The sequence below is a fragment of the Neoarius graeffei genome, chromosome 14, assembly GCF_027579695.1.
Source record: "Neoarius graeffei isolate fNeoGra1 chromosome 14, fNeoGra1.pri, whole genome shotgun sequence".
NCBI classification, from domain to species: Eukaryota; Metazoa; Chordata; class Actinopteri; order Siluriformes; family Ariidae; genus Neoarius; species Neoarius graeffei.
Window position 1 is genome coordinate 13,699,590 of NC_083582.1, and position 27,261 is coordinate 13,726,850.

Genomic DNA, 27,261 nt, shown 5'->3' on the forward strand with positions numbered 1-27,261 from the left:
TTATGACTCTCTCTCACCATCCTCTCCTCCGTACATTTCCGCGAGTCTCTTAAACCTCGGCCCGAACTCGTTCAGAAACTCGTAATCACTCCATGCATCACTGCTGACTGATTCCAGAGAGCTGAGACTCTCCGCAGTCGAACCGTTTCCTTCATATGCGTATGTTGCCAGTGAATCATACGGTGGTGCTGCTGGATCAGAATCATTCTCGCTTAGTCTCTGAGAGATGAAGTCCCGGATGTCAGGTTCTGACTTGTTGTGGCTTTTTGGTGCTGAGTGCCGCAGAATCTCGGGAGCGACGTCTCTGCGTTGCTTGGTATCATCGAGGGATTCAACTTTTCGCAAAGTTCCAATGTCGAATGCTTGGGTGTCTTCTTCGCCTCCGCCTTCATCGTCGTAGCTCACGACATTGTCCCTCACGTCCTCTTTGGAGACGATCAGAGGATCGAGTTTCTCACGCTGCCTCTTCAGAGCCGTGAAGAAGACGACGATTACTACGAAGACAAACCAACATCACTCAAGTTGAATGTTTACGATTATACACACAAGTCACCAGGTATTACAACCCCAATTCTATAAATATGGGATACTGTGTAAAACAAATAAAAACAGAATGTGAAGATTTGCAAATCATGGAAACCCTATATTTCATTGAAAATAGTACAAAGACAACATACTGTATCAAATGTTGAAAATGAGAAATTTTATAGTTTTTTGAAAAATATATGCTCATTCTGAATTTGATGTCAGCAACACATTTCAGAAAAGTTGGGACAGGGGCAACAAAAGACTGAAAAACTTCTGTTATGCTAAAAAAATAATAATTTGGTTAATTTACAACAGGGGCGGCACTGTGGTGTAGTGGTTAGCACTGTCTCCTCACAGCAAGAAGGTCCGGGTTCGAGCCCCGTGGCCGGTGAGGGCCTTTCTCTGCGGAGTTTGCATGTTCTCCCCGTGTCCGCATGGGTTTCCTCCAGGTGCTCCGGTTTCCCCCACAGTCCAAAGACATGCAGGTTAGGTTAACTGGTGACTCTAAATTGACCGCAGGTGTGAATGTGAGTGTGAATGGTTGTCTGTGTCTATGTGTCAGCCCTGTGATGACCTGGCGACTTGTCCAGGGTGTACCCCGCCTTTTGCCCATAGTCAGCTGGGATAGGCTCCAGCTTGCCTGCGACCCTGTAGAACAGGATAAAGTGGCTAGAGATAATGAGATGAGATTTACAACAGGTCAGTAACATGATTGGGTATAAAAAGAGCATCCCAGAGAGGTGGAGTCTCTCAGAACCAAAGATGGGGAGGGGTTCACCACTCTATGAAAGACTGCATGGGCAAATAGTGCAACAATTTCAGAATAATGTTCCTCAATGTAAAATTGCAAAGAATTTGGGGATCACATCATCTATGGTACAAAATATCATTAAAAGATTCAGAGAATCTGGAGGAATCTCTGTGTGCAAGAGACAAGGCTGAAAACTGACACTGGATGCCTGTGATCTTCAGGCCCTCAGGCAACACTGCATTAAAAGCAGACATTTGTCTGTAGTAGAAATCACTGTATGGGCTCAGGAACACTTCAGAAAACCATTGTCTATGAAAACAGTTAATTACTGCATCCACAAATGCAAGTTAGAACCAGATATAAACAATATGCAGAAACACCGCCACCTTCTCTGTGCCCGAGCTCTTTTACAATGGACTGAGGCGAAGTGGAAAACTGTCCCGAAGTCTGATGAATCAAAAGTAGAAATTCTTTTTAGAAATCATGAACACCATGTTCTGCAGGCTGAAGAGGAGAGGGACCATCTGGCTTGTTATCAGTGCACAGTTCAAAAGCCAGCATCTGTGATGGTATGAGGGTGCATTAGTGCACATGACATGGGTAGCTTGTACATCTGGGAAGGCATCATTAATGCTGAATGATATATACACGTTTCAGAGCAATATGCCGCCATCCAGACAAAATCTTTTTCAGGGAAGATCTTCCTTCTTTCAACAAGACAATGACAAACCACTTTCTGCACATATTAAAACTGCATGGCTCCATAGTAAAAGAGTCTGGGTGCTAAACTGACCTGCTGCAGCCCAGACCTGTCTCCCATTTAAAACATTTGCCGCATTATGAAGCACAAAATATGACAAAGGAGACCCTGAACTGTTGAGCAATTGAAACTGTATATCAGGCAGGAATGGGACAACATTTCTCTTTCAAAACTACAGCAATTGGTCTCCTCAGTTCCCAAACATTTACAGAGTGTTATTAAAAGTAGAGATGATGCAACACAGTGGTAAACATGCCCCTTGTCTCAATTTTTTTTTTAACGTGTTGCTGACGACAAATTCAAAATGAGCATATATTTTTCAAAAAATGATAAAATTTCTCAGTTTCAACATCTGATATGTTGTCTTTGTACTATGTTCAATGAAATATAAGGTTTCCATGATTTGCAAATTATCACATTCTGTTTTTATTTACAGCTTACGCAGCGTCCCAACTTTTTTGGAATTGGGATTATAAAAGGTATAAATGGTTAGAGACTGTGGTAGGGTAGGTTAATGGGGCAAAATTACAATAAGGGGTGTGGTTAAGTGAACAACAAGGTCAGAGAGAGTTTTTACAAAACCAACTGACAAATTTAAACATTATGCTAATTTTATGCAAATGAATTAGTTGAAATATTGATAGTAGCATGTTCTTACTTAGCAAAATGATGATACAGAGAAGAATTGCGACTAGCGCTCCTGTGCTAAGTCCCGCGTTAAGTGCAAACGCCTCCGCCTCGCATTTCCTCTTATTTCCGTCACGGTCACATGAGCACACACGTATCATTAGCGTATTTGTGCTGCTCTGCACAGGGAAATCTCCATCTGCGATCACTACAGGAACCAGATATAAACTCTTATCCATGCGACTGTAGCCGCTGCGCTGAGTCAGTATCGTGGCTGTGTTATCTGTGGAAATATTTAAATGAAAAACATAGCAGCTTTCATTTGCGAATACTTGAATTCCTTTATTGCCTAGTCATCTTTTTGTTCTGTATATTATCATCAGACTTATTGTAAAATAGTGAGCTAGCATCCATCAAAGAAGCTAGCAAAACGACATTCAAAAAGAATGTGTGTTCATTATGAGCTCAAGGTCAATGCTGTGCTATTTGGCTAGCTAGCTAGCAACGGTAGTACGAGCAAAGTCAGCATGCTAATATCTGTACATGCTAGTTTTTATTTAAATGTTTGACACACTACTGAAGTGATCAAGGCAAAATGACGTTTGGGAAGCTGCAGTATTTAGAAGTTACCCTTTCCTGTCAGTCACCTTTGTTGTCTCGAACAGAGAAGTTGGAGTTTTCAGAAGACTCTGATGCTAAGTGGAAAAAAAAATGATGGCCTCTGACTGGCTGGTCAGCATCTGATGCGCTCACAGTTTGGATTGTCTAAAAAATATTGCCAGAGAGTAAAAAAAGACAGAGGAATAAAATTTTGTATATGAATGATATGATGCATACGTTAGTAACTTCAGTTACTTAACTTCAAATGATTCAAGTGTTTTAGTACGATGATGACACAAATACATGGAGTTATAATCAGTTGTATAGTATAGCATATTATAAAAATAATCAGCTCGTATCCTGTCTTGCCTTAGAAAGCATTTATTAGTATTAATTATTTTAATCAATTTAGCAGTGATTCTAAAATATGGGGCAGGGTGGGTGGATCTTCTCACTCGCAAAATGCAAGGGTCATGTATTAGAGTTGTACCACCAGACACATACACTCAGATCAACAACCAAAATCATCCCTTTCAACTTGGGAAGCATAAGCCTACATACTGTACTATGGATTCATTTTTAACTTGCAAGAAAACAGCTGCTCCGACTCATACCAAAAAACACCAAAACTCATAAATGCGATGAGTTAGCATTTGCAGGTTGGTGTTTGGGTAAATGGTACATCAAAACCACATCCACAGTGATAGCTACCCCACTAATGATAGCAAGAAACCCTGCAATCTACAGTGACCATTTTACTCCAAGCACCCCAAAATAAAAGACAAATCAATTGACTTCTTTAACAGAAAACATGATGCCCTTGATCGCCAAAGAGCCAGTATAACTAAACACACAACCGTGTCCAGTCAGTGTCCCGAGGCTTTGTATGTCATCTCACAAAACTTGGAAAGCCACATACTCTCGCCAAGATGTTGATTTTGCCTGCAGCACAAGATGTGTGCAGCAGCATCAGCCACTGAACTCGCTCTTACTCTCAGTCTTCTGCCAAGAAATGGGCTCTGAACATAAGCAGCTACTCTTTCACACTGTGGGTGTGTTACAGTGCCTCTATGAACTGCCAAAAGAGGTAAAATTGTTTTTTGGTAGAGAGCAAATCGGAACTTGGCAAATACTTTGACAACTCCTCGCTGCTAGCATCTTTGTTGTATTTAGTCATCATATTGCATGGGTAAGCTCAATACTTTGGACTTGTCTTTGCAAGGCCAAGATGCCAGCGTGTTGAGAACCCCAGAGTTTGTGACCCTTGATTTATAGTAATCTCAGTGATAGTTTAGCAAATTACCATATTGTGCTATATAATTTTAGTAATTTTCAAGTTTATTTTTTATTTAGTCAAGTTTATTTAGAATGTTGCCCAAATAATTAGCATGGACCTGTGTGTGGGTGCGATGCGAGTGCATTGGTAGAGCAGCCAGGAAGAGATGCAGTTTTGGGATGAAATCGAGATGCATCAGTTTTATGTTTGTGCTTCGATAAAATCTGATCCATGTAATAGTTAGATGTTGTCTGCCTTTATTTAGAAATTTGAAACACACAATTATGTAATATCTTGGTCCACTCCTCGCACGCTACCTTCCGGTACAGCGCAGAAGCTGATCAGTAGCCAGTGGATGGTGAGGGGGGTTACAGGTTTTACAGAGGTGAGCTGTATTGTAAGTGTTTAAATGATCCCCTGGCGAACAGCTCCACTTGTTCACAGGCAATAACAGACGCTGGTCAGTAATAATAACAGGGACACTAACGTGTGTTTAAAGCAGCATGTGAATACCAGGAAGAGTTAAGTTTTTTTTTTTAATTTGTCATTAGTTATGAAAGACCCGTTTGTGAAAGATTAAGTTTGTATTGTTCCAGCAGGCAGCACTGGCCTTTCTGGTCAGAGCTGTGGAGTACTGTATGCCATGGATAAACTCCCGTTGGAAGATGCTCTCCTGAAGCATGCGAGATTTATTGATGTGCAGCTGAGGGCTGAGTGTGGGGTTGAAGATGTCCTCTACTTTCTAGACAGGCAAGGGTTTTCACATAATGACTACATATTTTTTAAGTTTAATGGTCATGATCACAAAACAAATCTGTCTCTCACTGCATTCTAATCAGTCTTGTACACATTGTGCTCTTTTTAAGATACCAGGAACTCCTTCCGTTTCATGACCCAAAGGAACAGGACCAAATATTGTAAGTGAAGAGTTTATGGAGTACCAACTGATGGACATTGCCGTGCCCCAGGACCCAACATCCTTTGACGTTGAGGAGTTTTGGGGAAGAATGTCCTCAAAAAAGAACAAACTAAGAAATTTTTTGCACACAACATGACTTGCTCATTATTAAGATAAAAGGAAAACATTTAAGTAATAGAGGCCCTTGGTTTCTTTTTCAAAGGTGACTGGCTTGAACCAATTTGGGAGGCTATCAAAGATCGCAACCTTGGTTTTGGTGCTTCCTCATTCAAATGCTGATGCCAAAAGGGTATTTTCAATGGTCAGTCTGAACAAAACCTCAACCCGAAACAGCCCGTTTCTGGACGGGACGTTGGCCTCTATCATGACCCTGAAAATGGCTGGACTTGAGCCAAACTGTTTTAAGTGGGAGCCAGCAACACAAATGATGAAGGACTCCAAAAAGGCAACAAACACTTACAATAAACAACACCAGTCATAATCTCTCTCTCTCTTTCTCACACTCACACACACGCACACACATACACTTATTCAATACATGGAAATTGAATAAAGACTTTGTATTTGGTTGAATTGTCAGTGCCATGTGTCATCCTTTCTTCTGCAAGTCTGAGCAGTTATTAATAACAACAACACTAATAATATTATTAATGAAAGACCCCCATTCCTGCGACCCGTTCAACTGGCCCCCCCCCCCAACGGGGGGGGGGGGGGGGGGGGTCACTCTTGCCTGCATTCAAAACTTGAGAACCCTGTTTTTATAGTGCTTTTAACAGTAGACATTGTCACAAAGCAGGTTTACAGAATTTTAATGACTTTAAACATGAGCTAATTTTTATCCCTAATCTCTCCCCAATGAGCAAGCCTGTGGTGACGGTGGCAAGGAAAAACTTCCTCAGACAATATGAGGAAGAAACCTTGAGAGGAACCAGACTCAAAAGGGAACCCATCCTCATTTGGGTGATAACAGACAATGTGATTATAAAATTTTTAACCGTTTTAACATGAAGTCTGTTTCGTTGATGTTATAACTCTCAACATCATCAACTCGTTGATGTTATAACTGTTTCTGACAACTGCAGTCCTAAAGTTAGCAAATCAACTGTAGTCCTCAGCCATAAAAGCATTACTATAAGTGTCCAGAGCATCTTTCAAGCGTGACTTTCAACTGTCCATATGGGGCTGTCCTCCACAGGAGTGATGTGATGAGACTCCAGCCAGACATAGGGCACCAGGATGGATCAGGCAGGCATAATTTTCAGTTATAACTGTATGTTTTGGCATTGTGCTTGTGATATGATACGAAACTATCGATACGCAAGTGGTCTGCTTCTGATGTCTGAACTGTCTTATATACTTGTAGACATCTGCTAAAGTTCATTGTTGAGATTTCAAATGGTAACTCTCTGAGACGAAGGTGTCTGTGGTTTGTTGGTGAAACAGTAATCCATGCCCCTTGCATTTTGTTAGTGAGAGGTCGTCATGTCCCCATGCCCCCCACCCCAGTTTGAGAACTACTGCCCTACATTATGTAAAAATTCAAATATAATCAACTTATACAGATTACCTGACCCAGTTTGGCGTCTTCACAGATGAAAGTTTCATATGCTGTGTCAAAGGTCGGTGCATTATCGTTAACATCCAGAACTTTGATGTAGACAGGGACATGACCAACCAAACCATCTGCAAGTGAAATGTCAGATGGATGAGAGCAGTTTTAACTTAGGTTTAATTCTGATTAGGGCTGTACTCAGAGTCAATGAGTTCAAAAGTTACATCAGGGCAGTTCCTCGTATTCAGAATCAGGTTACACAGCAGCTTAAGTCAATTTTCTGGCTGTGAAACAGGGTTGTCAAACAGCACCTAGATCCCTAAAACATAAGTACTTAACTTTCAACCTGAAGAAAACCAGGGGTAAAAAATGTAGACTGAAGAAGGAATGATAAGAGGGTAAGCATCTAATATATTGCTCATACAGTACTAACCTCCCCAACAGGGTTTTACATTGATGGTACACTTAATCCCTGACCTGGTGAACTAACATGAGGATGGGTTTTAATAGAGATGCCCAAGCTCTTCTATAAGTCATTCTGGATAAGGATGTCTGACATATATATGCATTAAATATTGGCATCAGATAGTGTTCCGTAGTTATTTTGAATGCATTTATAGCCAAACATAAATTTCAGTGTGACATTTTGTGGTTACATCAATAAAAATAGGACATAACTGTATTCAGCAGCTTGCACTGAGATATTGTGCCAGGCTTTCTCCTCTCGGTCCAGAGAGCGTGAGATAAAGAGCGAGCCATTGTTGGGATGGATGTTAAACACGTGATCCATATCTGTGTGCCAGTCAATCATGTACCTGTCCACAACACGCACACAGTTTCAAGATCAGAAAGCATAATTCAACATTTTTCACAACTTATTTATATTTGCTAACTCGCTATTTAAGTATAAAAAATGGTTAGTTTTCTGATAATATAAATCAAAATGTACAAATGAGTACAAATATATTGTATGTACACTTTCTAAACTGAATCTAGTCTATTTTACATCCATATGTAACATAATAAAAATCTAATATGTTAACCCCATTTCCAGAAAAGTTGGGATATTTTCCAAAATGCAATTAAAAACAAAAATCTGCGATTTGTTAATTCACGTGAACCTCACAGCAAGAAGGTCCTGGGTTCGAGCCCCCGGGGCCGGCGAGGGCCTTTCTGTGTGGAGTTTGCATGTTCTCCCCGTGTCCACGTGGGTTTCCTCCGGGTGCTCCGGTTTCCCCCACAGTCCAAAGACATGCAGGTTAGGTTAACTGGTGACTCTAAATTGACCGTAGGTGTGAATGTGAGTGTGAATGGTTGTCTGTGTCTATGTGTCAGCCCTGTGATGACCTGGAGACTTGTCCAGGGTGTACCCCGCCTTTCGCCCGTAGTCAGCTGGGATAGGCTCCAGCTTGCCTGCGACCCTGTAGAAGGATAAAGCGGCTAGAGATAATGAGATGAGAATGAGACAATTCAGATGCAGTTGAAGTTCAGACTTTCAGCTTTAATTCAGTGGGTTGAACAAAATGATTGCATAAAAATGTGAGGAACTAAAGCATTTTTTTAAACACAATCCCTTCATTTCAGGGGCTCAAAAGTAATTGGACAAATTAAATAATTGTAAATAAAATGTTCATTTCTAATACTTGGTTGAAAACCCTTTGTTGGCAATGACTGCCTGAAGTCTTGAACTCACGGACATCACCAGACGCTGTGGTTCCTCCTTTTTAATGCTCTGCCAGGCCTTTACTGCAGCAGTTTTCAGTTGCTGTTTGTTTGTGGGCCTTTCTGTCTGAAGTTTAGTCTTTAACAAGTGAAATGCATGCTCAATTGGGCTGAGATCAGGTGACTGACTTGGCCATTCAAGAATATTCCACTTCTTTGCTTTAATAAACTCCTGGGTTGCTTTGGCTTTATGTTTTGGGTCATTGTCCATCTGTATTATGAAACGCTGACCAAACAGTTTGGCTGGATTTGAGCACACAGTATGTCTCTGAATACCTCAGAATTCATCCGGCTGCTTCTGTCCTGTGTCACATCATCAATAAACACTAGTGACTCAGTGCCACTGGCAGCCATGCATGCCCAAGCCATCACACTGCCTCCACCGTGTTTTACAGATGATGTGGTATGCTTTGGATCATGAGCTGTACCACGCCTTCGCCATACTTTTTTCTTTCCATCATTCTGGTAGAGGTTGATCTTGGTTTCATCTGTCCAAAGAATGTTCTTCCAGAACTGTGCTGGCTTTTTTAGATGTTTTTTAGCAAAGTCCAATCTAGCCTTTTTATTCTTGAGGCTTATGAGTGGCTTGCACCGTGCAGTGAACCCTCTGTATTTACTTTCATGCAGTCTTCTCTTTATGGTAGATTTGGATATTGATACACCTACCTCCTGGAGAGTGTTGTTCACTTGGTTGGCTGTTGTGAAGGGGTTTCTCTTCACCGTGGAAATTATTCTGCGATCATCCACCACTGTTGTCTTCTGTGGGCATCCAGGTCTTTTTGCATTGATGAGTTCACCAGTGCTTTCTTTCTTTCTCAGGATGTACCAAACTGTAGATTTTGCCACTCCTAATATTGTAGCAATTTCTTGGATGGGTTTTTTCTGTTTTCGCAGCTTAAAGATGGCTTGTTTCACCTGCATGGAGAGCTCCTTCGACCGCATGTTTTCTTCATAGCAAAATCTTCCAAATGCAAGCACCACACCTCAAATCAACTCCAGGCCTTTTATCTGCTTAATTGAGAATGATATAACGAAGGAATTGCCCACACCTGCCCATGAAATACCCTTTGAGTCAATTCTCCAATTACTTTTGGTCCCTTTAAAAACAGGGTGGCACATGTTAAGAAGCTGAAACTCCTAAACCCTTCATCCAATTTTAATGTGGATACCCTCAAATGAAAGCTGAAAGTCTGGACTTTATGTCCATGTCCATTATATAACTATAACTTGAATATGTTTCAGTAAACAGGTAAAAAAAGAAAATTTGTGTCAGTATCCAAATATATATGGACCTAACTGTATATTGTCTAATCTATTCTAATGCTATAAAACTCTTCTTATAACAGTAGAAACAATAATACTCCTACCTGCTATAATATAATGTACTACAATTGAATCTAATATATCCATCCATTATCCGTAACTACTTATCCTGTACAGAGTCACAGGCAAGCTGGAGCCGATCCCAGCTGACTATGGGCAAGAGGCAGGGTACACCCTACAGAAGTCGCCAGATCATCGCAGGGCTGACAGAGGCAAACAACCATTCACACCTATGGTCAATTTAGAGCCACCAATTAGCCTAACCTGCATGTCTTTGGACTGCAAGAGGAAAACTGGAGCACCCGGAGGAAACCCATACAGGCAAGGGGAGAACATGCAAACTCCACACAGAAAGGCCTCCATCGGCCACTGGGCTCGAACCCAGAACCTTCTTGCTGTGAGGCGACAGTGCTAACCACTACACCACCGTGCCACCCCTAATCTAGTATAGTATAATCTAATTTACTCTTAGATGATCTAATCTACTGTTACATAATCTAATCTGGTATAACACTGATGTCAGTATTATCCACATTGCACAATTATATTACTGATAACAGTTCAAAATTCATTTCCATCATTTTGTCAACACGAGTTTTCAGCTCATTATGGGCTGTAAAGTAGGACAAGCAACGCATTACCCTTTCACTATGATGTGTTTATGCAGACTTTCTGAATGGTTCTTTTATATATTTATGATATATGTTAGATTTGGAATTCTCCTCTATGTGTTAGCCGTTATTACCCCTGCTATACTGTACATGAAGAATTATGATACTAATGTTTAGCATACCTGACAGGTTTATGGTTAGCATCTGGGTCCACAGCACTAACAGCCCCAATAATTGTTCCAATCTGGGTGTCTTCTTTGACCTCCATCACATAGAAAGGATGCTTAAAGACCGGTGGCTCGTCAACATCCTCCACAGAGATCTTCACCATGGCAGAGTCCCCGGACATGTGAAACCGAGGGTCCAGGTACACGTTTTCTACCTGCAACCTGAGTGTGTATGATACCTCCCTTTCATAGTCCAGGGGCTGAGCAACAGATAAAATAGTAATAACAACAATAATAATAATTGAAACAGCAATTACACATTTTTAAATCTGTTTATGTGGAACGTCAACCATACACATCTCAGTGAAAGAGCTGTTACTCTAGAAATGGTAATGTATTAGAATGAGTACATTAATATTAACCTGTGATTTGCAGCTGCAGTACTATCAGAGCTACAGTTACAGAAAATTAATTAATATACCAGTCAGAATGTAGAATTTAACAAATGTTTAAAAATAAACATTCTACTGTCTCGAACAAAGCCCTAGCAATATAAGTAGAATGCAAGTCAGTGTTGTTTTATATGTGACAAAATAAAATTTAAAAAATGTTTTAAAGAAAGGATTAAATGCTCCAAAGTCCTGCTTCATTTTGAATGATAAGCAGACCTTGGCTCCCTACCTTCTTCAGAATGAGCACTCCCTCCTGGGTACTGGGGTTGGTGGTGATTTCAAATGTGTCCTGCTCATCTGTGATTCTGTAGATCATCTCAGCATTCTTGCCTGTGTCAGCATCTATAGCCTTGACCACGCCCAACTCACTACCCACTTCAGCCAACTCAGGAATACTGAAGTGGTACACACCTGAGGAACACCATAATGATGTCACCAATTGTACAAGTTCTACCACTTAAAAAGATAAGAGAGGCCTGTAATTTTCATCATAGGTATACCTCAACTATGAGAGACAAAATGAGAAAAAAAATCCAGAAAATCACATTGTCTGATTTTTAAAGAATTTATTTGCAAATTATGGTGGAAAATAAGTATTTGGTCAATAACAAAAGTTCATCTCAATACTTTGTTATATACCCTTTGTTGGCAATGACAGAGGTCAAACGCTTTCTGTAAGTCTTCACAAGGTTTTCACACACTGTTGCTGGTATTTTGGCCCATTCCTCCATGCAGATCTCCTCTAGAGCAGTGATGTTTTGGGGCTGTCGCTGGGCAACACGGACTTTCAACTCCCTCCAAAGATTTTCTATGGGGTTGAGATCTGGAGACTGGCTAGGCCACTCCAGGACCTTGAAATGCTTCCTACGAAGCCACTCCTTCGTTGCCCGGGTGGTGTGTTTGGGATCATTGTCATGCTGAAAGACCCAGCCATGTTTCATCTTCAATGCCCTTGCTGATGGAAGGAGGTTTTCACTCAAAATCTCACGATACATGGCCCCATTCATTCTTTCCTTTACACGGATCAGTTGTCCTGGTCCCTTTGCAGAAAAACAGCCCCAAAGCATGACGTTTCCCCCCCATGCTTCACAGTAGGTATAGTGTTCTTTGGATGCAACTCAGCATTCTTTCTCCTCCAAACACGACAAGTTGAGTTTTTACCAATAAGTTCTATTTTGGTTTCATCTGACCATATGACATTCTCCCAGTCCTCTTCTGGATCATCCAAATGCTCTCTAGCAAACTTCAGACGGGCCTGGACATGTACTGGCTTAAGCAGGGGGACACGTCTGGCACTGCAGGATTTGAGTCCCTGGCGGCGTAGTGTGTTACTGATGGTAGCCTTTGTTACTTTGGTCCCAGCTCTCTGCAGGTCATTCACTAGGTCCCCCCGTGTGGTTCTGGGATTTTTGCTCACCGTTCTTGTGATCATTTTGACCCCACGGGGTGAGATCTTGCGTGGAGCCCCAGTTCGAGGGAGATTATCAGTGGTCTTATATGTCTTTCATTTTCTAATAATTGCTCCCACAGTTGATTTCTTCACACCAAGCTGCTTACCTATTGCAGATTCAGTCTTCCCAGCCTGGTGCAGGTCTACAATTTTGTTTCTGGTGTCCTTTGACAGCTCTTTGGTCTTGGCCATAGTGGAGTTTGGAGTGTGACTGTTTGAGGTTGTGGACAGGTGTCTTTTATACTGATAACGAGTTCAAACAGGTGCCATTAATACAGGTAACGAGTGGAGGACAGAGGAGCCTCTTAAAGAAGAAGTTACAGGTCTGTGAGAGCCAGAAATCTTGCTTGTTTGTAGGTGACCAAATACTTATTTTACCGAGGAATTTACCAATTAATTCATTAAAAATCCTACAATGTGATTTCCTGGATTCTTTCCCCCCATTCTGTCTCTCATAGTTGAAGTTTACCTATGATGAAAATTACAGGCCTCTCTCATCTTTTTAAGTGGGAGAACTTGCACAATTGGTGGCTGACTACATGCTTTTTTGCCCCACTGTGTGTGTGTGTGTGGGTATATATATATATATATATATATATATATATATATATATATATATATATATATATACACACACAACCCCGATTCCAAAAAAGTTGGGACAAATTACAAATTGTAAATAAAAACAGAATGCAATAATTTGCAAATCTCAAAAACTGATATTGTATTCACAATAGAACATAGACAACATATCAAATGTCGAAAGTGAGACATCTTGAAATTTCATGCCAAATATTGGCTCATTTGAAATTTCATGACAGCAACACATCTCAAAAAAGTTGGGACAGGGGCAATAAGAGGCTGGAAAAGTTAAAGGAACAAAAAAGGAACAGCTGGAGGACCAAATTGCAACTCATTAGGTCAATTGGCAATAGGTCATTAACATGACTGGGTATAAAAAGAGCATCTTGGAGTGGCAGCGGCTCTCAGAAGTAAAGATGGGAAGAGGATCACCAATCCCCCTAATTCTGCGCCCACAAATAGTGGAGCAATATCAGAAAGGACTTCGACAGTGTAAAATTGCAGAGTTTGAACATATCATCATCTACAGTGCATAATATCATCAAAAGATTCAGAGAATCTGGAAGAATCTCTGTGCGTAAGGGTCAAGGCCAGAAAACCATACTGGGTGCCTGTGATCTTCGGGCCCTTAGATGGCACTGCATCACATACAGGCATGCTTCTGTATTGGAAATCACAAACTGGGCTCAGGAATATTTCCAGAGAACATTATCTGTGAACACAATTCACCGTGCCATCCACCGTTGCCAGCTAAAACTCTATAGTTCAAAGAAGAAGCCGTATCTAAATATGATCCAGAAGCGCAGACGTCTTCTCTGGGCCAAGGCTCATTTAAAATGGACTGTGGCAAAGTGGAAAACTGTTCTGTGGTCAGACGAATCAAAATTTGAAGTTCTTTTTGGAAATCAGGGACGCCATGTCATTCAGACTAAAGAGGAGAAGGACGACCCAAGTTGTTATCGGCCCTCAGTTCAGAAGCCTGCATCTCTGATGGTATGGGGTTGCATTAGTGAGTGTGGCATGGGCAGCTTACACATCTGGAAAGACACCATCAATGCTGAAAGGTATATCCAGGTTCTAGAGCATCCATCCAGATGACGTCTCTTTCAGGGAAGACCTTGCATTTTCCAACATGACAATGCCAAACCACATACTGCATCAATTATAGCATCATGGCTGCGTAGAGGAAGGGTCCGGGTACTGAACTGGCCAGCCTGCAGTCCAGATCTTTCACCCACAGAAAACATTTGGTGCATCATAAAACAGAAGATACGATAAAAAAGACCTAAGACAGTTGAGCAACTAGAATCCTACATTAGACAAGAATGGGTTAACATTCCTATCCCTAAACTTGAGCAACTTGTCTCCTCAGTCCCCAGACATTTACAGACTGTTGTAAAGAGAAAAGGGGATGTCTCACAGTGGTAAACATGGCCTTGACCCAACTTTTTTGAGATGTGTTGTTGTCATGAAATTTAAAATCACCTAATTTTTCTCTTTAATTGATAAATTTTCTCAGTTTAAACATTTGATATGTCATCTATGTTCTATTCTGAATAAAATTTGGAATTTTGAAACTTCCACATCATTGCATTCCGTTTTTATTTACAATTTGTACTTTGCCCCAACTTTTTTGGAATTGGGGTTGTATATAAAGAATAAAGTGCTTGGTCTGGGACATGTCCACAGTGGATGTTGTCTCATGATTGTCAAGTACACGAGGGAGGCAGATGTATGTGCAGAAGTGTTTACTTTAATAAAGTGCATATATATATATATATATATATATATATATATATATATATATATATATATATATATACACACAAACACTCAAAAGGCAAACAATCCAACTCAGCAGGCAAGGTCATAAACGAGAAAACAGGCAAAGGGTCAGTCGAGGTGCAAACAGTATGTCGGAGGCAAAATCAGAATGAGAACTAGGAACAGGAACAAGAATAGAGAAACCAGGAAAACCACAAACACGAGAAGAAAGGCTCGGTAAGGTATTAGGCAGAGACCCGTCCACCCGTAAATTTGACGGGCAATTGCCGATTTCAACGGGCAAGTATACACACAGACGGATACTGAAACGGACGATAATGCCGAAAATTTTCGCACATGAATACTCCCACATGTCATCCGATAAATCCAGTTATGTTCCGCCCACACACGGACTGGCCATCGGGAGTAGCGGGAGTTTTCCCGGTGGGCTGGTGGTTCAGCGTGGGCCGGCGGAGAAAAAAAAAAAAAAAACAGTTGCGCGCTGGCCTTTAATATGATAAGCAATGTTAACAGTTTCTTTAACAAACTGTTAACATTGCTTATTACAGTTGCGCGCTGGCCTTTAATATGATAAGCAATGTTAACAGTTTGTTAAAGAAACTGTTAACATTGCTTATTACAGTTGCGCGCTGGCCTTTAATATGATAAGCAATGTTAACAGTTTGTTAAAGAAACTGTTAACATTGCTTATCATATTAAAGGCCAGCGCGCAACTGTTTTTTTTTTTTTTTTTTTTTCTCCGCTGGCCCACACTGAACCACCGGCCCACTGGGAAAACTCCCGCTACTCCCGATGGCCAGTCCGTGTGTGGTTCCGCCATCATTTACAAATCGTAAGAAACACAGTTTAATACGAAAAATACTGAAAACTTGAAATGAAAAATCAGAATATTTCATCGTTTCCGCCATTTTGGCCCGCACTGAATCTTGTAACATGCGGACTGAATAAATCGCGAATTCTGATTGGTCGAAAATTGCCAAACACCCTGCGTTGTAGTTTCCTCTTTCTTGGCGGGAGAACCGCATTTTTTTTTGCTGACTCACTCTTCTGGATCAAGATGAATCCCAACAAACGCCCCAAATTGAATGTGACAAAAACTGATTCGTTTTTCCACAAAAAGACAGAAAAGGTATGTGTGATACATTGATTAACAAGGGGGGTTCATTGGGGTATGGTAAAATAGAATACTGTTGGTTTTTTTTTTTTATTAAATACTGTAACTAGATCAAAAGATTATATACAATTCATTGTTGTTTATTTTCTTTTCACTTTTGTTACCAAATCAAACACCATACATACATCTGATACATTCAGGAGTGAAACTGAAAAAAATACAAAGTAAAAATATGCAATATTTCTGATCAAAAATTACACGCCATTTCACCCTGAAAATGTCCTAGAATGCAGGAAATGAAGTCTAAATTTCAAAAATTTTCTGGGGGGGCATGCCCCCAGACCCCCCTAGAGGGACTTCGCGCCTGCGGCGCTCATCTTCGCACCTGCGGCGCTTATCAGGATTATATAAAATATTATTTTTGACTGGTAAATTTCTTTTTCTGCCTAATACCCTAAGGCTCGGTAATGTGCACTGAACGTGGCGTAATACTTCGCATAGCCTTTGCATCAGTGCAGTCCTTAAATAGCCCAATACATAGTTCTCTAACTGAGTTCAGGTGTGCCTTGTTCACGGTGCGCATGCTGGAGCTCACTCGGCACGCATGCAGCCCGAGGCGTGCCTTCAGGTGCACACGCCACAGCGCGCAGGACTGACAGAACCCCCTCCCAAAGAGCTCCCTCCAGGAGCAAAAATCCATTATACTTGGCCCTGGTGGGGGTTCAGACTCAGGCTCTGGACACGACTTGGGTTTTTGGCTAGGAGTAGGCTTGACCTCAGGACTCTGGACTGGACTCGAGCTCTGGAAATGACATGGGCTCTGGACTGGACTCGAGCTCTGAAGATGACTCGGGCTCTGGACTGGACTTGAGCTCTGAAGATGACTCGAGACTGGACATGGGCTCAAGCTCTGGAGATGACGTGGACTCTGGACTGGACTGGACTCAGGTTTGAGTTCTGGAGATGGCTCAGGCTCTAGACTGGATTTGGGCTCGAGTTCTGGACTGGATTTGGGCTCGAGCTCTGGAGATGGCTCGGGCTCTGGACTGGATTTGGGCCCGAGCTCTGGAGATGACTCAAGCTGGAGTTCTGAAACTGCCTTGGACATATGGCTGAACTCGAGCTCAAGAGATGACTCAAGTTCTGGACTTAGCTCAGACTGTGGACTTGGCTCAGGTACAGGCTCGAGCTCTGTCAGCGCACTGCTTTGGTCCGGGTTAAGACCTGGCGACAGGATGATGCAGATGTCTTCGTGGCCAGCTGAGGCAGAGGTCATTCCAACGTCCTCTGACACCGGTTCAGGTACAGGCTCAGGTTCTGGCCTTAATTCTGGCACTGGCACTGACTCTGGAGTAGATTCTGGTGCAGGCTCTGACGCCAGCTCCGAAGTAGGTACCGACACTGGCACTGGAGTAGGCTCTGGAGTAGACGCAGGCTCTGACGCTTGCTCAGGCACTGGAACAGGCCCTGACTCTGGCTCCGCTTCTGGCACAGGAGCAGATGCTGGTGCTGACTCTGGCTCCACCTCTGGCATGGGAGCAGACAATGGCACAGGAACAGATGCTGGCACAGGTTCAGGCACAGATTCAGGTGCTGGTTCTGGCTGAGAAACCAGCTCAAAAGAGACAGCCTCCTCTGCTGTCTCTGTATCAGCCACTGGGAGGCGCTCTGGAGCGACAGCCTCCTCAGCTGAGTTGGCCACTGGAGGGAGCTCGGGAGCGACGGTCTCCTCAGCTGAGTCAGCCACTGGAGTGGTTGTCTTTAGGAGGTGCTCTAGAGCAACGGCCTCCTCGGCCGTGTTAACCACTGGCAAGATTGCCCCTCCCCAAAAATTTTCATGGGGTTCCTCCTTTACTAATGATTAATAGATAAACTTGAGCATGGCAAAGAAAGTCTGAGAGTTTCGAAGGCACGGGTGTTCCACCTGAATCAGATATTCCACCCATCTGCGTGCTCATCCAGCAGTGAATGTCAGGATGAAGCTTACCCAGAGGGTTTTGGGTGGCTTAGGCTCTTGGAAGTCATCACAGAGGACCTCACACTGGATGCAGAATCCACACAGGTGATATTCTCCATCGTAAGGTGTAGGAGGGTAAGCATCGGTACGCCGGCAGAAATATGAGGCTAGTAGCAGGGACAAAGAAACTGGGAAGCAGCGTGGGATTGCAAACTGGAACACATCTGCTACATCCATTGTAGGGCATAGTATTCTGTCAAGTACGCGAGGGAGGTGGCTGTATGTGCAGAAGCGTTTAATAAAGTGCACACACACATACATGCATATATATATATATATATATATATATATATATATAGTGTAATACTTCACATAACCTTTGCATCAGCGCAGTCCTTAAATAGCCCAACACATAGTTCTCTAATTGAGTTCAGGTGCGCCTTGTTCATGGTGCGCGTGCTGGAGTTCACTTGGGCGTGCACAGCCCAAGGCACGCCTTCAGGTGCACGCGACACAGCACGCAGGACTGACAATGATGAGGTTTATGTGCCTATATAGTGTGTTATTTTTGGACTCATCCACAGTAGACTTTAACCAGTATTGAAAAAGTACTGGTTAAAGTAGTAAATAACCTACTATTTTAGGGTAGAGCCCTGCACTCCCGCGGGACCCGCCGCAAAGCAGTGCGGCGTGGGACAAATTTTGAAAGCTTATTGCGGGCGCAGGCGGGACCGGAAGTGCACATATGCGCGCGGGCGGGAGTGCACATATGCGGCGCGGGCGGGAGCGGTGACAAGCTGCAGTCCCGCTAACTAAAAACGTGTCTGAAATAAAATTTATAAATTATTAATTTATGTCTATCATATATAATTTGTGCTGGATATTTTATTTGGCATTAATAAAAACATTTTAAGATGCCTAAATTTGCAGAAAGAGTCAGATTGCCAGATTGAGTGAGGAATGGCAGCTTAAATTTGCCATTGATCACTCTAATGACTTGCAGTTCACACCCAGCTAGCAAGAGAACCATGAGTGAAGTGATTTACTGCTTGCGTTAGTCTACAACTCTAATCAGAGAGACAGGTTACACAGTGACGGTAGGCTTGACTCAATGCTATCCCAGAAATCCTTCCTGTAATATGCAAATTTGGCTGTCCAATCAGACGCGGCCAAATTTGCATATTACAGGAAGGATTTCTGGGATAGCATTGAGTCAAGCCTACCGTCACTGTATAACCTGTCTCTCTGATTAGAGTTGTAGACTAAAGCAGTAAATCAATTCACTTCTCTTACTAGCTCTGCTTTGCAATAAAAAAAAAAACACCATTGGTACAAAGCAAGCCCATTCACTTTTTTTATGCTGATCAGAGAATTACAATGGTTTCTCATGTGATAAAAATGTGCGATTCGCGATTAAATATTTTAATTGCTTGACAGCACTAATTATTATTAGAGGCACTACATGCTGAATTCAGAAACAAGGTAAATAATAACAAACGTGAACATGAGCTGTAGATATTTATGCTCAAATCCACTCAAAGTAGGGGGCGGGGCACCATCACGCTGTGTCAAGACAAGAACTTTCCTGAGAAATAACGCGAACGTCTGCATCATGCGGGATTTGCGGGCGGTAGCGGGACAAAATATGGCAGGCGCGGGCGGGAGCGGGACTGAAAATCATAATTTTTTTGTGGGCGCGGGCAGGAGCGGGACTGAAAATCATAATTCTTTGCGGGCGCGGGCGGGAGCGGGACTGCACAATGCGGGCGCGGGCGGGAGCGGGACTGAAAAATCCGACCCGCGCAGACCTCTATTTTAGGGTTGCATCTCATTGCTTTTGTTGCTTGATCTCAGTGCATCTTTTGATACCATAGAGTCAATATCCTTCTTGACAGAAAGATTTACTGGAGTTAAGGGAATTCCTCTTTCCTGGTATATATTTTATCTGAATGACAGCTATGTCTAAAATGTAAAAAGTGACTTCACTGTATATACAAAAGCAAAATCTGGTGTTCCACAAGGCTCTGTTCTAAGCCCATTGTTTTTTTTTCCCTATATATGCTACTTCTTTGTATTTATAAACATTGTATTTGATAAGATTAATATTTGGGGTGCTCATGTTACTCTGTTTTTCATAACACAAAGGATGTTCCAACGAGCACAAAAAAACTCTCATTGTGTATTCTTCTGCACCCAAGTTCAACTTCTTACTTGGCAGCACTCTGAGCTCCTGTCTCTGTTTCTATGCACATCATTATTTGCTGCAATGTCTTAGCCAATTGTAGAAGAATGTATGTATTTCTTTCTTCAATTTGACCAATTATCTTTGCCTCACCACACCTTCATGTGTGACTATATACTCATGTTTGATTTAGAATAAGCTGAGAAACATCTCTGAACGTAGTCTCTGTGTCAGTGATGTCACTCCCAGGCCTGTGAGGAAACCAGTCACTGAGCGGCGGACACACAGGGGTTATTAAATCAGTCTTAGTTTCTCAAAACTTGGATACACACAATTACAGAACCTAACAGTATTGTGCTCCATGGCTATGCTGGTGACCCAGAGTTGTATATTTCAGCAAAGCCAGATGACTGACACCACCTGAACAAAGCTCAAGAAGAAACAAACTATTTTAGATACTGAATGCTGTGTAATTTCCTCCGACTTAATTCTGACAAGACAGAAGTGCTTCTACTATGGCCACAGGCAGCTAGACGTAAGCTTTCTGATTACATCATCACTCTTGATGGACTTTCAGTTACATCACGCTCAGCAGTGACAGAAACAAAAAGTGTGATTAGTGTGTCAGTCTCTCAAGGATTCTTGTTGACGTCATGTCAAGATTTTTTTTTTATGTCACTGTTGCCTTTGAACCCAAAGGCAACAGTGACATAAAAAAAAATCTTCAAATCTTTAAAAAAATCTTTAAAAAAAAGCTCATCAGGGATTTAGATCTAGATCCAGATTTCTGTAAAGGTATACACATGCATACACTCACTCACCATGGGTGAATCGGGGTGGGCTGTTGTTGACATCAACCAGTGTGATACTGACTGTGGTGGTACCAGTCAAACCACCCAGCTGTCCCAGCATGTCTTTCGCCTGAATGACCACCTGGTAATGTTCACGGTTTTCACGCTTCATGTTAGGCAGAGCCGTCCTGATGATCCCTGAACCATAGCACAAAGGTTCACCATTGGTACAAGACTCACTCATCCTCTCTTACTGTTCAGTATCTACTTCTATTCATCACTGTATCTCATGGTGAGTCCATCCCAATATGTTTAAAGTACAGAGACTCTACTCATGTGATTTTGTAGAGAACTTCAGAAAGCTGTCACTGACCTGTCTCTGGCTCAATGGCAAAATATGGCTGACCCTGCAGAATGCTGTACACAATTTTGGCACTGTTTCCATACATGGCATCATCAGCATCTATCGCTGTTACCTGGACAACGAATGTACCTAAGTGTAAAGAAGAAATAACAGGGAGAATTATAACAGCCATATGTGTGGGTGTTTACGTGTCTTATATAGTAAATCGGATTTGTGCTTTGGGACAGGCCCACAGTGGACAGATGACTGTGTTTATGTGACCTATATAGTGAAAAAGTGTGGTTTGGGATATGCCCTAGGAATGAGCAATAATATAGTGACTGGTGGTCGTTACCTTTTTTGGCTTTGCATGCAAAATAAAGTGCGCATAAAAAGTTCGTTCAAATTAAAATTGAAACACTGCACTGATATTTAATACATCAATATCACTAATACAGACATTTGGAGATAGAATACGGGCTGTTCTGGTTGGCTGAGAGCAGTACAGCATGTTCTGATTGGCTGAGAGCAGTACAGCATGTTCTGATTGGCTTAGAGTAGTATGGCATGTGCTGAGAGATTTTCTATATTACTACTTTGTGTATTTAGTATTAAAATTGTTCTGTATATGAGCAGTTAAAATGAACAAAATGAAATCGGTATCAAGCGAAAGTAAACACACCCAATGATTGTTATCACTCCACACAGCCAAACAACACTGTGCTAATTATAGCCAGTTAACAGTATGTGTTGGGAGTGTACATCTGTCAGGGTCTAAACTGAACCCAAGGCATCTCAACAATTTGAAGAATTTCAGTAAATTAAAACAAAGTTCCTGATACAGCTGAACTCTGGCTCTGTATCATTGCACTGACATTTTCACATATTCACACTAGCTGAACTCTGAATGTAAATTACTTTTGTGTAAAGGCTACATAGGGACATGCAATGTCTGGGTGATGAAGCGTTCTGCCTAGAACAGATGGCACAGCTCACACCCACACCCACATACACTCATTACCCCAGGTCAGAGACACACGCCAGTGTTACAGGCTGCGTTCCAAATGTTAATGTTTTATATAAATGTGGTTTAAGTTGGTGTAGACAAGAGAATGAAATCTATAAGTAATGCACGATAATCTAGCCTGTTAACTAATGAGCAAATTAGCGGTTAATGAGATTAACGTGCTACACAAATGTGATAGTCACATGACCTCCAGCTCTCTGTTAGAGATAACACAGCTATGGACAAATGGGTCGATATAGAGACGAACAGAAAGAGAGAGACAGAGAGATATGGAAAGACAAATAAATAACCACTGAGATATTGAATCAGTGATATAACTATATACAGATAGATAGAGACAGACATAAACAGACAGATGGATGAAAAATGGACAGACTTTTATCCACTACAGTAGTGTGACCATGTTACTGTTCCGTGACGTGATTGGCTGATGTCTCACCGACATCGGCCATTTCCTCTACAGAGGCGATGTAGGGGTCTTGGGTGAACTTTGGCTCGTTATCGTTAATGTCGTGGATTTTGATTGTGAATGTTGATGGACCCTCGAGGTCTCGACCTGTCGCTTTATCCACCGCCTTCGCACTCAGAGTGTAAGATGCTTTCTCCTCACGGTCCAGCCTCCTTGTGGCGTGGAGATCACCCGAATTCTCATTGATGACAAAAATTGTTCCGGCACCTTCCCCAGAGAGGACATACTTCACCTTTCCGTCTTCTCTGTCTTTATCCGAGTGCAGCTGTACAGACATAAACCATTTTATGCACACTCATTAGCAGTACGCTCAAGTATTATGAAGCCATTTATGCTAAATGAACTTAGCATGATCAGCTAACAGAAAGCTAACTATAAAACTATAACTATAAGTAAAGTAAATGTACAGTAGGTTAAAGCATGCAAATCAGTTTGAGATGGGATCAACTTGCTTTTTAAATGTAGCCATGTTTTCAGGTATGTGAGTGACCGCATGCTAGCATTAATGTTTACAGGGGTTATAGGAGTCTTTTAGGACACATACTTTCAGCAGGCTTTTTTTTTGCCCTAAATAGCTCAGAGATATATTTCTGAGAGCGCTATATCAAATTATATTCATATAGAATCTAAAATCCCAGTGGTTTTATAAGTGTATTCATGAGGGAGTGAACACTAGACAGATAGTCACCTGTGTGCCGTGTCCTAATTCACACTCCTCACTGCTAACTATAGCAAACTCATTTATCACGCCACTGTTCTTAAACAAATCTATTATTATGGCTGAAAAATTAGAGTGGCTCTCAGAATTGCTGCTAAACACTAAAGGGAGACTTTTACAATTGTATGTATGTGTATATGTACGGACGGGTTGACGACTAATTTAGCTGGTACTTGTGACTAAGTGACAATAAAGGGTTCATTCATTCATTCATTCATTCATTTACAATGCCACATATAGCACAATATGGCATTGAGCAATAACTTAGCTAGCTGTAGCTCTGTGATATTAGCTGTGAGTTTAGCTAAACTCGCATTTGGAACATGACCAGTATTAATCCAGTGTCATGATGTGTTACTGCAGGAAGCTAAATGATGCCATTTCCTCGTCTCGCACACCATATTAGCCCTTCCCGCTAAAGATAAGAAGGCAGGAAAGTGAAGAAATTGCCTCTTTTTATTCCTCATGTCTGTGCATCATTTTCCCTATGGATTGTGTGATTACATTTCCAATATAAATTGATGACGAGTGCATTTCAATCTGTGCTGGGGCACAAGAATTGATTTTTCTTTCTCTCTCTCTTTTAGGTTTAGGATCAACAGCAATACAGTACATCTGTCCTGAATGTTTCATATCCATCTCATATCTTTATGGAAAACTACACTACAACTGAAGATATTAAGTCTTGTTAACTGCTGATGTTACATAATGCTACATTTAGTGAAAATTACAACACTGCAGTTTGCTTAAATTATGATACTACCATGTGTTAACCATTCACTTAGCTAAAGAAAATTATAACTGACTACAACTGAAGTCTTCAGTCTTCTGAAGTTCTTAGTCAGGCTTTTCTCAAGTTCTGAGTCCTGAATCAATCAGAGGACCACAGCGCCAGTGATGAGTCTTCACCCATGATGTGTAATATGAGAATCACATCCTACTACTGAACAACCAGATTCAAATAAGAACTTCAGAAATGTGTAAATGTAATAATTTTATGGTCATGCCCTACTTTTTGTAAAACCTGCACCTTCCATAGTGACACTATGAAGCATGGGCACCTCGATAAGGGTTTGAATTTTAAATTTTAATTGCAACTTGGACATGTTTCATTGCACTTTGATGTGTTTCGAGTTGATCTAAACAAAAAGAATTACGCAAGAATTACGCATGAATGGAGAGCCACAGAATGGCGAGCTCCAGTTCGCTCAGCTTGAACCTTTTATAAACTAGCTTACATTCCAAACCCAGAAGGTGTGCAATCGTAGAAATAATAACCTTCTGTATGACATGTTTACATGACTAACAAACTGGAACTGACATTCAAGATGGCAGAAGACAAACTAACTGCTGGGTGAGGCTCAATTTTCTGGCTGCTGCTCAAAATTTATAAAGAAATTTAGTATTGAGAAGGTTCACTATTGAACTTATTCTGTGGTGAAATTTCAGCACTACAGGAATGGCTGTCATTATAGGCTCCACTCACACTACAGCTGATGATGGTGTTGCGAATACTTGGTGATGAAAAATTGGTAGGATCACCACCAATTGTGCGATGCATGTCGAATGTTCTCCTAGCTTTGCAAGTTGTTTTTTGGTGTGTCTCCGCGTTGTGAGTGGCCAAAAACGTCGTGAAAAATTTCAATGTATGCATTGAAATTTGGTAGCAATGTTTTTGTTGGCAAACTAAGCGGCAAATACTTGCAGATGGGTTTGGGAATACTTCCTGAAGCTCGCCATGTATAGCCACCAAAAAGCCTCATTTTCATCGATAACCCATCAAGCTGTAGTGTGACTGTAGCTTTACCCCACATAGGCTTCCCCACATTACATCAGTCCTGACAGTCGTCCAAAAGAGAACTCCATAGCAATGGAAAAAGTTAAAATATACTAAAATTACTGTGAATAACTGGTTCACTTCCTACCCAGGGTATTTTCCAGCTTAGTGCCTTTGTGAGATAGGCTCCAAATTCACTGCAACCTTGACAGGGATAGCGCCAAGTTTTTCTTTAGTTTTTTTTTTTTTAAAGCTCTTAACCAAGTTCTCCTGATGTTCTTAACCAAATTCTTCTGAAGTTTTAGCCAAGACCATATGAGGTTCTTACCCACATTTTATCCTGAAATCCTTAGACAAATTCCTCGTAAGTTCTGAGGCAAAGTCTTCCAAAATTTTTAGCAAAATTCATCTGAAGTTCTTAGCCAAATTCTAGGCTCCAGACACACCATGACCCCGACCAGGATAAAGTCAAGGTCTTCTGAAGTTCTTAGCCAAATTCAAATTCTATGTATTTCTATATATAGCAATTGAAAAAAATGTTAAAGTATTCTAAATTTCCTGTGGTTCAGTGGTTGTCCCATGAGGGTTGCATTCCCACCTCGCATCCAGTGTTTCTGGAATAGGCTCTGGATATCCTGTCACCCTGACCAGTATAAAGCCATTACAAGAGATAAATGGAAACAAAAGATATCATTCCTTAATATAATTTTTCCTGAGATGGACTGGCATCCTATCCAGGATGTATTCCTACCCCTTTGCCCAGTGGTCCTGGGATAGGTTCTGGATTCACCACAACCAAGATAAAGCATATAATCAATGCATAGAATTTGAATATCATCTGTGGATTGGCTGTGATGACCTGGCGACTTGTCCAGGGTGTACCCCACCTCTCGCCCATAGTCAGCTGGGATAGGCTCCAGCTTGCCTGCAACCCTGCACAGGATAAGCGGTTATGGATAATGGATGGATGGATCTTTGTATTGGTGTGTGTGTATGTGTGTGTGTGTAAAGATAAGCTAGCTAGTCTTTGCAGAGCCATCCTGATCTTTAAAACTTTACACAAGAAAGTGATAACATTTGGCCTTAGTTTTCTTGAATGTAAATTAAAATGTAAATCCAGTTCCAACAGATGTCATGCAGGAGGGGTCCGTGGAATGAAGCCAAACTTTAAACAAATATTGGAAATAGTGTCAGACTGCTGTAATGTGAATTTGACCATTTAACAAACTTTTACTTTTATTTAAAACAGAAAGGGGAAATAGAACAAGAAGTTCCCCATCTCCCATACCTTTCCCACATACTGATCATCATTTCCTGTATATTCCTCCAACAGGAAGAACTGATTCCACATCCACCCTCGTTTGGAGCGTCTGAGCATTACTGGCCCTCCAGTCGCTCTCATCTGGCTCCATCTTTCTCCGCTTAATCCCCCTGTAGTCCTCAGCGTGCCTTTTGCTTCTTCCCACAGGTAAAGCCATGCTAATAAAACCAGAGAAGTTCTCATTCTGCAATAAATATCCAGCGATAAACCTCCAACCAAATTATCCGTCCATCAACAACAGTCCAGGTCTGCTTGAAGTATATTCATTAATCCATTAGGTCCAAATTTCAGTGTCCATCTAAAAGGGGGGAGGAACAGCATGACTTAGTGATGTTGTTTCTGAGTTAGAAGTGTATTTATTAAACTGATAGGTTTTTATGTGGCTACTAAACTAATGTGATAGAACATCCTGAGTTATTGTTGAACATTTCGGAACTCAAGAGGCACAATCCTGAAC

General features: G+C 41.5%; 1 protein-coding gene across 2 annotated transcripts; it reads right to left on the minus strand.

Moving 5' to 3' along the window:
* LOC132897475 (cadherin-10-like) lies at positions 1 to 26,987 on the minus strand. 2 transcript variants are annotated; one of them, XM_060938743.1, is made up of 11 exons: positions 26,772 to 26,987; positions 22,959 to 23,253; positions 21,523 to 21,642; positions 21,180 to 21,347; positions 11,518 to 11,699; positions 10,852 to 11,096; positions 7,692 to 7,828; positions 7,029 to 7,144; positions 3,314 to 3,431; positions 2,698 to 2,949; positions 1 to 494 (listed from the first exon to the last, which is right to left on the minus strand). In XM_060938743.1, exons 1-11 carry the CDS (start codon positions 26,985 to 26,987, stop codon positions 1 to 3), a joined length of 2,343 nt encoding a protein of 780 aa, XP_060794726.1. The 2 variants fall into 2 exon arrangements, with proteins under 2 accessions (XP_060794726.1, XP_060794727.1); XM_060938744.1 differs by having other exon boundaries at positions 7,029 to 7,154; positions 7,696 to 7,828; positions 26,772 to 26,861.
* Between the last annotated feature and the right edge of the window lie 274 nt (positions 26,988 to 27,261).

Excerpts from the sequence above, each read along its gene's own strand:
- LOC132897475 (XM_060938743.1), bottom strand. The coding sequence starts at position 26,987 with ATGAGAACTTCTCTGGTTTTATTAGCATGGCTTTACCTGTGGGAAGAA. Across the intron at positions 7,829-10,851 it reads GCTAACCATAAACCTGTCAG|GTACATGATTGACTGGCACA; the intron begins GTATGCTAAACA and ends TGTTGTGGACAG. Across the intron at positions 7,145-7,691 it reads AGTGCAAGCTGCTGAATACA|ATGGTTTGGTTGGTCATGTC; the intron begins GTTATGTCCTAT and ends TTTCACTTGCAG.